At 40.7% G+C, this 12567-nt stretch overlaps 1 protein-coding gene and 1 long non-coding RNA gene across 5 annotated transcripts in view; one reads left to right on the plus strand and one right to left on the minus strand.

Annotated features, from left to right (window-relative positions):
• Positions 1-2672: 2672 nt before the first annotated feature.
• The window catches only part of zeb2b (zinc finger E-box binding homeobox 2b), a 98320-nt gene continuing 88425 nt past the window's right edge, over positions 2673-12567 (minus strand). For 2 of the 4 annotated variants that reach the window (XM_085447333.1, XM_085447332.1), the window contains exons 7-10: positions 12002-12110; positions 7731-9733; positions 4925-5027; positions 2673-3342 (exon numbers count right to left, since the gene is read on the minus strand). In XM_085447333.1, coding sequence (XP_085303459.1) covers positions 2768-3342; positions 4925-5027; positions 7731-9733; positions 12002-12110 — 2790 coding nt within the window. In that variant the 3' untranslated portion in view covers positions 2673-2767. Of the gene's footprint in view, positions 3343-4846; positions 5028-7730; positions 9734-12001; positions 12111-12567 lie in introns of all 4 variants that reach the window. The other 2 variants (XM_085447331.1, XM_085447330.1) reach the window with 1 other exon arrangement.
• Positions 11212-11809, plus strand: LOC146681061 (uncharacterized). Its single transcript, XR_014917821.1, has 2 exons — positions 11212-11348; positions 11523-11809. It is a non-coding gene; the product is annotated as an uncharacterized LOC146681061 (long non-coding RNA).

Here is a 12567-nt window from a genome sequence, read left to right on the forward strand (position 1 = left end):
TAATACAAAAACTTCCAAATGTGTTTTTATTTAAACTATTCGTGCTTTTTCAATAATCAGTGTTGATATTGAATGATACATGCAGCATTTTTATTACTGTCATCACTGTAGCTTCTCAGCTGCTTCACTATAACGGGAGGAAGAGGGGGGTTTATTATGAACTATTAAATATTATCATACAATCTCATACTTCAAAACGAGCTTTAAATAAAACCTTTAAGGGTTTTAAATCCTTTAAATGTGTCTTGAGTTTTCTTGTAGTAGCTTTTAATCATTTATTAAGCGGAGGTGGTGTATTTATTTAGAATTATCAGGGATAAGTTGGATCGGTGCATGTTAGATCCTTCAGTTAGTCGGATCAATTCAGTGAAACAACAAGGAGTTTATCAAAATTGTCATGCGTCAAAATAAAAGCTTCAAATATGCTTTAAAAACCTTTAAATGTGTCTTCGCCTTGTGTTTTCTTGCCTTAAACCAGCCTTTAAATAAGTAGTAGTCGTAGGTTTGCTCTGGTGTACATTTGGTCCTCCAATCAGCAGGAGTAACTCAGTGAAACAAAGCAAATCATTTTGATTCTTAAACCTGCTGACAGCTACATAAGTATGTTATCTGCTTACAGCAATTTGCTCAAGATGCTTTAATTAAAGCGTTAAAATGTCATTTGTTTCAAAAGAAAAGCTTCCAAATATGATTTTAATATTTTTTAGAGGTTTTAAAAAGCTTCACTTTGTGTTTTCTTGTCTAAATTAATAATTTGTTTTATATGTACAGCATTTTTTAACCTGTAAAAGAACACTTCCAGAACAGCTGGACACAGCACATTTCAGCAAATTCAGTAAAAACAGGATGAGACTATTTTCATTGGCAGATTGATTCACATTCACACATTCCAGTGACTGGAATCCAAGTTTTAGTCATTTAATGTGATTTACTAAGAAACTAATACAGAATATTTTTGGCTTTATTGTTTAAAACTTTGGTCGTGGCATTTATGTTGTTTTCTCATCTTAAAATAGTGATAATCAGCAGGAGGGCTGGGCTCAGTTGACTTTAATCCATCTGAAAAGAAAGAGTTCATTGTGACGAAGCCAAGCACACCTCACCGTTTGTGAACAAACACGAAGCCCCGAGGGTTTGGTACTCTGTAATTTGGCTACTTTTATTCGAGCAGGGTCATTTTCAAGAGAAATTACAAATTAAGAATTCAATAATACTTTTACAAAGACATTTCAGGAAAGATTCTTCTTCAGTCATGATATCATACATAGTATTTAACAGTCCCTCTTCATTTTTTTTAGCTTAAAAAAAGAAACAAAGATGAAGAAAGTGGAATTTTTCAGTCGAAAATACAGTGTTTTCACAATTGTATAAAAGTTCCCAAATTTGGAATTTTCCAGTAGCTGGAAAATAAAGGAAAAAAAATAAAAATAAAATAAGATTAAACTTCGCATTTCACAATGTTTCAAAACACAATAAATGCTCTCTTTACGTAAAATTTGCCCCTATGATCGACACCATGTTCCTTTTTACTAAAATATATCTATATATTGAAGAACTATAGTACTGTACACAACAGTATGAAATAAATAAAATTAGGAAATATAAAATGGGCCACATAAATAATGTTTTCTTTTCAACCTACAAATAAATGAAATGCAATTTGTTGTTTTCAAAAAAAAAAGAAGAAAAAATGGTTTGGTGTAATACTGACAAAGAAAAGAGGTGAGAAAACATTGCACAACATAATGTAAACTAAGGAACTGCTGCCTATAATACTGACACGGGTGCTTCAAAGAACAACGGTGAACCATTTCATCAATACTGAAGCTGGTGAAAAAAAGTAACCTTCCTTTTACACAATACGAGGGTGGCACTTGCAGAAAACACACAGGTTAAAAGGTTTGCATATAAGGCTTCTTTTTTCTTATCAAAAACACCTTACAAAGGCTTCGTCCTTCTTTTTTTTTTTTGACCCTCCCCAAAAAACAACATCTGTCCGTAAAACTGTATTTTCCCTTAAAATGAAGGTCTCTTTTAAAAAAAATAATAAAGAAACAAACAAAAAAATAAACGGGGGGGGAAAGCTCCTTCACACAGTCTTTGAATTTTAATTCCTTCATTTGATTCAAGAGGCCTAAAACAGTGTGGCTGGAGATGAAAACTAAAGACGACACCGTAGGTAGGTTGGTGATAACAAAGGTAATACTGAAGGACTGTAGTAGTGCAGATACTACTGCTCTTTTTCCAACACTGTATAAATATATACATAGGCAATACTTTTTATTATTTTTGTTCATGATTATAGAAGCGGAGTGCAATTTGTACAAGTCACTAGTTGTGCTATAAATACTATGGAACACAGGGGTTTTTATTTGAGGAGGTTAGCACCACACATATTTTTAGGCCTTAGTACTGTACATTTTTTGAAATGTATTCATTTATTCATTGTTCGGTTTGCATAATGCAGCTTATTTCACAAACCCAAGCCTCCCCCTTCCCCCTTCAATGCCTCCTTCTTCCTCCTCCTCCTCTTCCGGATTGATATTTGAGTCCACGTTGAGGAGTCCGTCAAGCTTCCCGGAAGCTTCAGGCACGTGCACGTACAGCTTAAAACACGGCGTTTTAAACCGAGCAGGTAAGAATACTTGAACCGAAAAGAGAGAAACTTAAAAACTTTTTTTCTTTTCTTTTCTTTTGTTTTTTTTTTCATTAGTTTTTCTTTTTTTAAACTTCTAAAGATGGGAAGCTTCTGAAGTGTCGCCGCCGATTACACGCCATCCTCCATCGCGTCCTCGTGATCCGATTTGGTTTCCGTTTTGCCGTCCAGCGAGCTATCGTCCATCGAGTGCTCTCCGTTCTCCTCCTCGTCCCTCAACGTGTCCGGGTCCGTGTCCATGCTCTTGCTCTCCTCCTCCTCCTCCTCAAACTCGTCGTCCCTCCGTCCAATCTTTGCGTACGTTCCATCCACTTCCTTTCGCCCTGCATCTCTGATCCCTCCGTTCACCACGTCATGCCTCAGAATAGCCTCTCGCTCCGCCAGCTCTGGGTAACCCTGAGGAGTCATGCCCTGCAAGTACGCCCTGCTCATGAGCAGCTCGGTGGGCTCCAGGTGGCCCTTCTCGCGGGCCTCCCTCTCTGCGGCCTCCCGCTCCTCGGCCTCACGCTTGCAGTAGGAGTAGCGGTGGTTCATGTGCTGCGAGTATGAGCCCGAGTGCGAGAACCTCTTCCCGCACTTGTCGCATTGGTAAGGTTTCTCCCCCGAGTGCAGTCTGGAGTGCTCGATGAGATGGTGTTTGTGTTTGAAGGCTTTCTTGCAGATCTGGCACTGGTGCGGCCTCTTGCCTGCGGAGACACAAAGCAGAGAAAAAACGAAAGGGACGTGAGAGGCGTCCTGCAGCCACAGCAAATCAAACACACACACACACACACACACACACACAAGTCAGAATCAAAGCAAAATATTGAGGAAAAACTCTGATGAACTGGATGGCATGGAGTAAAAATGACATCACCGAGCATTAAATCCAACTTACGACTTTGGGCTATTTGTTTATTCAAATTGGGAGCACGATGAGAAAAGCGTGCTCGCATTCACAGGCCTACATTATGGAAATTCCCCTCCTGTGGTTGAAGCATGAAGAAACTCAACCGCAACTACTTATTTTAGGCCCTGCGTGCCACACTGATGAATGCAACATAAATAAACTACTGCAAAAGCAAACAAACAGAGAAGGCGACAAAGGGGTAAACAAACCCGAGATGGGGCTGTGGGGCGGGGAAGGCTCCGAGGGGTAACCCTGCTCATCTCCAATTGCAATTCGAGTTCATGGCGAGGCCTGGGACTATATTAGGTTTTGAGCTGGAGCTCCTTCCCTACCAAATATGACGGCGCGGCTCAGATGCCAAGGCTCAAAATGAGAAACCCGAGCTGTCCAAGAGTGCAGGGTGAGATAGTTTTATGGCTGGCTAAATGGCACTTTTTCCCCACACTCCTTCACCTAAAATATACCTGGATTCTTTTTAAAAAGCTACAAAGAAGCCTCTAATTTTGGCATTTCCCTAACTGCTGCTCACCACGTGTGGAAATATGGCTTCCTGCCTCGCACAAATCACATGACTCCCCCCTCTGACAGCTCCGAAACTGCACTCCAGGTCCAACATCTGGCACGATATTGTTAAAAACACACAGCGACGCATCAGGAGTGGAGATAACGCATCCCCGCGCCCCACCCCATATTTTCTGTCCAACCTCCCTTTTATGTCCAACCAGATAACACGAAGGCTGCGTAAAGCACAGAGCGCTTCTCTACAGATAGTGGATAAAATAAATGATGCAACTTGGTGAAAGAGGATCTCTGTATAATAACTATAATGAAAGACTTGTTATCGGTGCTCTGAAGCTTCTAAGCACTACTCCGCTGATGTGATCTATCGTCAATAATAGGGCCGATAAAGGCATTAGGGGGCCTTTTGCTGGCTTTACATATCTAGGTGAATTGATGTGTGTCTTTAAAGATAGCAAAGTGGTTCATACAGGAAGACATGATTGGGAAATAAATGGTACAATCCTGCCTATACCTGCAACATTACAGAAAAAGAACACACAAAGCCTTTACTCATTCGCTGGATTTCAACCCTGTCAATGAAGAAGCAAGTTAGGTGTGGGTTTACATATATACAACTTAAGGGTTAAACAGAGAAGGAAAGAAGGAGGGAAAAGGGGGATAACATAAAAAAATATTTATATATATTAAAATATATTCATACTGATAGGATTTGGCAACACAAACATTTAAAACATAAAAAAAGCATGGGGTTTAAAATAAGGGTCTAGAACAGTATATACCTGTGTGTTCATATTTGTGTCTTAGAAGGGAACTGCTCTTCTGGAATGTTTTGTCGCACAAGTCACACGCGTACATACCACTTTCGGTCTTCTTAATCTTCTTCCGCGACAGACAGGAGTCGGGGTCTGTCATGTCGTCCAGCCCTGACATGTAATCTGGTGTACCGTCGAGCAGGTCCCCCTAAAAAGAAAAAAAATCACAAACAAAAAAAAGGGAGAAAGGATAACACAATAATGAATTTAGTGTGATGATGAGATGTTGTATATTCTTTTAAAAGTGAGAAAACAGTGAGGTGGTCACTGTGTGTGTGGCAAATAACATGACTCTAGCTTAAGCTAGCTTCATGTAAATGTTGCTAATATCTGTTGCTGACATTATTCCACATGTAATCCCTTTAAATTTTTACTTAAATTATGAGTTTATGTTCTTAATGTGACTCAAACAAAAATTTATTTATTTATAGTTATGTTTAACCAGAAGACACCCTTTTCTGAAGTGTAAATTGCTAAGCTAACTGTAAATTAAGAGTAAATATCAAAATGCTACACATTGCTCAAAGAGCGTTCGTGTTATAATCTCAAAAGGTGTGACAAATTTTTTTTTAGCAAACACAATAAATATTTTCTGAGCTGCTGGGAGTTTTTAACCCCTTTAGAAGGGTATTTACCTTAAGCCGCTGTAGCAACCCACTAACCCACTATCTGGTTTTAATGAAAAGTGGAGTTTATTTTATCTATAAAGCTATAAAACCTATAAGCTCTTTATAAGCAGTGTATACTTTTTTAAATGTGAAAAAAGTTTATTAGTTGTTTATTTTTTTAGAATATGTATGTTAGAAATGCTAAAGTTTATTTTTCCTGCTAACTTTGTCTTGCTAGAAAAACAACCTTGTACTAGTAGTTACATTTTCAAGCTATATAATCTTTTAAGGTGACAGTTAATTATAACTAAATTAAGGAAAAATAAGGTGCCTGTGTTCATGTGCCGGTTTATTAACTCCTAATACTAATTTGAGAGAAAGCTAATGTTTATAATTTTAGTTGCAATTTCTTATATTTAGGTTTGCCATGCTATATCTTGAAAAATTGTATGAAGTTTGACAAAAAGTTAGCAATTAGGTGTCATGCTAATTGCTATATTAACAGCTAAGTGTTTGTTAGCTAATTAGTATGCTTTGAGAGTGTCATTTAGCAAAACTACAAACACTTTGTAGCTCAATCTACGTTGGTGGAAAAGCTCATACTTGATACTTATATTATTTTAAATTACATTGATTTACATTATTAGCTGATTTTTGTGAGTTTAGGTCATAACTGCTTCATATTACATTAATATAAAGTTACTGATAGCATGCTAATTTCTAAACTAACTGTTAAATTTTAAAGGAAAGTCCAGAAGATCAACGCAAAAAAAGGAAGTTATTTAGTTGTGAATATCCTCTTTTCTTTAAACAATAGCTGGTGAAAGATCATAAAAATATCTAGCCAGACACCATTTGTCCACATAGGATCATTACACTGAAGCGTTCCTCCCAAACAATCACACAACGCTACATGTTCTCATGCATTTTTGATTACCAGCACATACCGGCGTTTATTTCTTATAAAACTTTCAGCTCTGCAGTAATATCACCCATCTATAACTGACAGTCTCCTCATTATGAAACACCGCTATAATGGTGTATTCAGTGTGGTCTAATTTTGTACACGAGCGTTAATTCTGCACATTCCTTTAAAATTCTCTTTTATGATGAAGATTAGTCTTAAATATGAATTGATGGAGAACAATATTATAACATTAGAGGAGGCACAGTGAGCCATTCTTGACATTGCAAACTCATATAATGATTAAAATCAGAAGGTGCACCTTAATGGCCAATATTGAGCCACTGAAGCTTTCCTTAATGAATATGTGTGTGATAATGTGGGGACAGCACTGCACTGTGTTTTAAGAAGGGACCACTATCACTCTGCAATCAATTTGAACTAAACGCCTGTAGCTGTATTTTTAAAATCTAATTTAATAACTTAGAATAGGAAACATTATTAATACTTTTTTTCATCAAAATGGCTCCCTCTATGTTAAACAGCCTTCAGCATTCACTGGTAATGAACATGGAGACTGTGCATTATTAATCCACATGTAGAAGCTCATTTTGGCTTTGGCTCTCTTTAAAATGCAGCAAAGTTGCAATGGGAAATTTCAGAGAAGTGCACAGCTCCGGGGCTCACCTTTGTCATTTTTACAAAGGCCTTTCACCCATATTTAATAACAAAATATGTGAGTTCAGGCCAGCTCTGGAGGAGGACTGGAGTCGAGAGCATTAATGTACTCCAGCGGGTAAAATTTACTGTGCAGAGTGGTAACAATTAGAGCTTTAACGAGATTAAACTTTAGGGCCAATATGGGTCCTGTCATATATTTTAACCTGATGCTGTTTGATATTTTGTGCCAGTGTTTTTTTGAGGGTAAAAATTAAAACACCACTAACATTCATAAATCTGCAAATGAAACTCTGGTAGAAGGGCTGGAGGCTCATTAAGACGGGATGAGATAATCCAGTTAAAATGAAGTCAAGGAAGTAGAAGCAATCCTCAAAGCTTTTTCTTTTTCATCACTGAATGATATTACTGCTAAAACAGCTGAACACAGGCTGCACAGGCCCTCCTTTCCTCCCACTAATGACGCCTCACTTTTTCCACCCCGGGGTTGTGTCACAGCTGTTTATCTCCATCGCCTATGCCAGTTCAGTCTACCTCAGGTGAGCGTTTCACTCTCCTAACTCCTGAGTGGTTTTTTAATTAGTACAGAAATGAGTTCAGATCATTTCAGAGAATCTGAGTGAGCCTGGGGCTTTCACAAAACCACAGGTGGCTTATTTACCTGGAAACCTGGTTTCCGCTGGTACTTTCTCCTCTGCTGCATCTCGGCAAGGGTAGCTGCCCCTGCTGCATAAGTGTAGGCCATGTGTGGTAGGAAGCCCATCTGATCCATGCCCGGATAGGGCCTAAGACCTGGTATGCTGGCCTGCATCGGGGGCATGAATGTGGCGGGTGGGAAAGCGCTCTGAGGTGGAAGCGACGTGTACAAGGGTTTGGCCGCAAACGGGTTAATGCCGAAGATGGGGCTAGTGCTTTTTTCTAAGTTTCCATTGTTGGTAGAGCCTGAGAAATCCTTTTTGAGATAGGCCAAGTTCAAAGGCTCTTCGAAGTGCTCTCGGGGAGAAGGGATGCTGTTATGGTCAATGGTAATACTGTTGACTTTAGGTCTGCTTTTGACAGTCAGTGCATGCTTGGGTTCCTTCATGAGTCTCGGCAGAGACAGGTCCAGCGGCTCAGCCTGCAGGTCTTCTGAAGTCAAGCTGTTTGGAGTGTAGGAGCTGCTGTGAGAGTTTTTGGAAGAAGTGGAGGACAGATTTAGCGGGGAAGGGGTGTTGCTGCGGGAGTGGTCCAACTTTTCACCTGTGGGTTTGGTTTGGCTGCCGCTGAACTGGTGGTTTTTCAAATGTCTGAGCGAATTGTCACAGTTGTTCACGTTGTTATGGAGCTCTGCTATGGAGGGTGATGTGATGCGGTCAGTAGGCTTGATTAGAGACAGTGGCGACCTAGCTGCCAAAGAGTCTTTTGGTGGAGTGTGGTGGTTATTTGTTCCGACAACCATATCCATGTTGTTCCTGTGCTCTAGTGGTGGGGTCCTGTTAGTGCCGTACTCGTACATCTTTCGCTGCTCAAACCACTCCTTGACAAATTCCTGAGGAAGACCGACCGCTATGGAAATCTTGAGCAGCTCCTCCGAGTTGGGCTCCATGTTCATGGCAGAGTATGCCTTCAACACAGACATGTGGTCCCTGTAAGGGTTAAGAGGCCCAGTGAGTACCTTCTCAGACAACACGGAGGAGGGTAAGTGAGTGTTCTTCTCCATGAATATCCCTGGTTTATTGGGCATCAAATTCTCACTGGGCTGCAGCACAGCTTTGATCTCCTCGTTCATTTTACACAGGTAGCGTTCGTGCTGATGCAAAGGTATTGGCCCGGGGAAGGTTTCTTTGCAGTATTGGCAAGCGTAAGGTGTAAACATGTTGTTTTCCTGCACCTTCTCATCCACACCTCCTTCAAGCATGTGGTTGGGTTTCTCTCGTTTGATATTGCTAATCTGTCTCTTTGAGTCTGTAGTCAAGCTCTGGAGGCAGGCTTTGGCTTCGTTCACTTTTTCTAATGTGTAGTCGATGATGCTTTTGGTGGCGCCGTTGTGATTGACAAGTGGAAGACCGACCTGAGCCGTTGTCAGCGCTTGTTTCTGCTCCTCTATCTGGGATCCCAGCTCCTTCATGTGGGCTTTGAGCTTGGAGAGCTCTTCTGGCTTGCAGTCCATTTTCTGCCTGCACACAGTGTTGTCCACGATCTGGAGAACCTTCTGTACTTCGCTCAGGTTATTCCCCAGTGGGCCCGGGTAGCTCAGGAGCTGCGCTTCAAGTCCGGCCATCCCAAGATGCTGCAAGGGGCTCTGGGCCGAGCTGTGGTGGATCCCAAGTGGGCTGTTTCCCCCCACTCCTCCATTCATGAAAGGCCCAGGAGCGGCAAATCCATGAGAAGCCATCATCAGCTTGTAGTCGAAGTCCAGCGGCTCCGTCTTGATGTTCAGGTGGTTGTTGTGCTCGGCGAGGCTGAGTGGCTTTCCGTTCTCAAGCTTTTGTCGCAGCTGGGTGATGGCAGTGTTAGTGGGGGAGGCGGAGGCAGAGGTAGGGGAGGAGCCTGTCTTCATGTTGCTGCGCATCCTGCCATTGACTGCAATCAAGCCAATACACTTTTTGCTGCTGATGTGGGAACTGTAGGAGCCCGAGTGAGAGAAGCGCTTCTTGCAGTTGGGGCACTCATAAGGTTTTTCACCTGAAACAAGAAATATAGATGGTTAGCCAAGACCAGTAAACAACCAATTGGCTCAAAGGGGGGTCATGCAATTTTGCTTTTTCTCTCATATTATTTTACGGTCTATACTTTACAATATAAAATGCCTTGAGGTGGCTGTTGCTGTGAACTGGTGCTATGTAAATAAAACAGAATTGAAATTAACTGAATTGTGCCAAGATGTGCGATATGCGCTAGAGCCGGTAATCTTCCAGTATAGTGTCTGCGTTTTCTTTATTTTCTGCCAAACTGAATTGGTTTAGAGATCTTTGCTCTTTTTTTGTACTTACATGTTTTGAGTGAAAGTAAACCATTCTTTAACATTTATTAGCTTTAACATTTTCTGCTCAGCTCAGTGAGCACACAAAGACACTAAACACAAAGGCATGGAAACCTCACTGACTACTTTTGTTTTGGACATGTTAAGCATGTTCAAACAAGTGTGATGGACATGAAATTATTTTTATTTGATTTTATTTGTAGGGAAAAAGGCTCCCATCCAATAAACTGTAGGAATTAATTGAAAAAACAAATTCCTTAAGAGTTGGGGCACTGTTAAGAAAATGTAAAAGTTATTTAATTCTTCATGTTTTGCTTTGAACCTAAAGTCAATATAATCTGAAAAAACAGCATTAAAATTAAATTAAATTATATAAAATAATAAATTATAGTTGAGCAATAGGGCTTCCTAGGTAAGGATACTATTTGTTTCATGCTTGTATTACCAGAATAACAGCTCCACAGTACATGAAGTTTTGAAGTAAGTTTAATGTACACATCTGAACTCTGCAACAAAATACTCTTTGTTTAAGGCTGATAAAAAGGAAAGTTTGCAACAAGTAAACAAATAAATTCAATTCAATTTAAAAGCTTCACACACATAAGCAAATATTGCACACCCCGAGGACTTCAGTGTCCATTAACAGCCGACGAGTGTCCAAAATAAACCAAAAGGAATATCTGTGGATCCTTAAATCACCGTTATGAGAATGTGGCAGGATGAATGTTATCCTTCGGTCCAACCCACTTTCAGCCTGGCCCATTAGGGGGCGCTGGTATAAATAGTGGCCATTTGAGTGTCTCTGCGTCGCTTGCCTGTGATCTCCTTTTTGGTCACCTGACTTCCCCTCGGTGTGGTGGAGATCATTTGCGGGTTATTCTTCTGAAGCCTCCATCGCGGCTGGTCGTAGCTATAGAAGCCTCCTCTGAGCTATTCTGCTTACGTTCTGTGACCCGGCTTATTTGGTACGTAATCAACTTTTGTTACGCTCTCTGCCTTCTATTGTTCTTTTATAGTAATTATTTATTATGTTTCGCAGGAAGTGTGGGCCTTAGTTTTGCGCCAAGCTACGCGAACTGAAGTGCTGCTGTTTTGCCTTGCTGTGCTTTTACCGTCTGTTCCCGTTGTGAGAATTCTTTCCCTGCTGCTGTCAGCTTTTACAGTGGACGTCGGTGTGGACAACGGCCATATGCATGCCGGTTATCGGAGTCAGCTGGCGTGCATATTGATTGACTGTTAACTTATCGTCGTGTGGACGGCAAGTTGGAGCAGTACGGCGATTCCGTTTGCTCCAGATTTTAGAGTTTTATTCAGATTGTATGTTGTTTTATTGCTTTTTGATTTGTAGTTTGGATTTTCTGTTACACCACTGGTGGGAGGCCCTTTTTCTAGCTGTAGATCACCAGTGTGGTCCTGCAGTTGGGTTATCCCCCGGTGCTACACATTAGTTTGTTGTAATATATTAACATTTTCTTTGTTTCTTTTATTCAGATGCGGAGTGCCGACGTGGAGGAGACTAGGGTGCCTTGGTGGTGGGATCCCTTGAGTGTACACACCTGCCTTGTCTAGTTTATTAGTGTGAGTGTGTGATAGTGTGTTGCACTTGTGTTTTGGTGTGTTTTCTTTCTTTTGTTGTGTGTGGCATCCCTGCCCCTCCACTGGTAAGCCTCAGCTCTGAATACCTTTTTAAGCATATTTGTATTTGAATATTTATGATTATGTTTTTATTCGGTGTTTTAAATAATTACCAATAAATTGTCAATTTGTTTATTATTGAACCTCGTCTCTGGATTGAGTATAGCGAACCTAAGTGCCTTTTTGGTGATTTAGTGTCATTTCCAGTATTCTCTGGGTGAAATTCCCAGGGTGGCGTTGTCGTTCTTTAAAACTGAAGAGTATTTACTTTATATCCCAACCTCGTCTCGCCACAAACTTTCAAAGAGCAGGGCAGCGTTCTTCCTGCAACTCACCGCTATGAATCCGGAGGTGTTCCTTCAGATGGTGCTTGTATTTGAAGGCCTTGCCGCACTCGGTGCATTTGAACTTGCGGTTGCCGGCCGCTTGGTTGAGCAGTTGGTGCTGTGAGAGAGAGAAAAAAAAAGAGCGAGAGAGAGAGAAAGAGATTTTAAAAAAAGAAAAATGTACAAACATGGAGGGGGTAAGAGTTCAGTTCACGCTACAAGCCAAATGGCTCCTGTCGCAAACGAAGCATCTTGGCTTTCTACTCCCACCTCCATTGAGCAACTACAGGCAGCGGCGGCGATAACAGAGAATATCACATACCTTTTAATTTCCTGGCTGCACAGCCAAAGGAGGCCTGCCTTTAGAATTTGGCAGCCCAGAAAATAGAATAAATGAAAAGAGTCTTTTTTTAGAGCGTTTCTCCTTCATTAGAGGTGCCGATGTGATCTACTTTTCATTAATTTGGGGTCTAATCAGTCCAAAATGTATTCAGAATCATCTGTGAGCTCTCTCTCGCCAGCATACCTGTATTCACACCATCTCTGAATTTCACTTTTTTTTCTTTCCTCCCCTC

Source organism: Copadichromis virginalis, linkage group LG23 (assembly GCF_057382275.1).
Source record: "Copadichromis virginalis isolate Kocher_CV1m ecotype Utaka linkage group LG23, C_Virginalis_male_GT1.1, whole genome shotgun sequence".
Lineage (NCBI taxonomy): Eukaryota > Metazoa > Chordata > Actinopteri > Cichliformes > Cichlidae > Copadichromis > Copadichromis virginalis.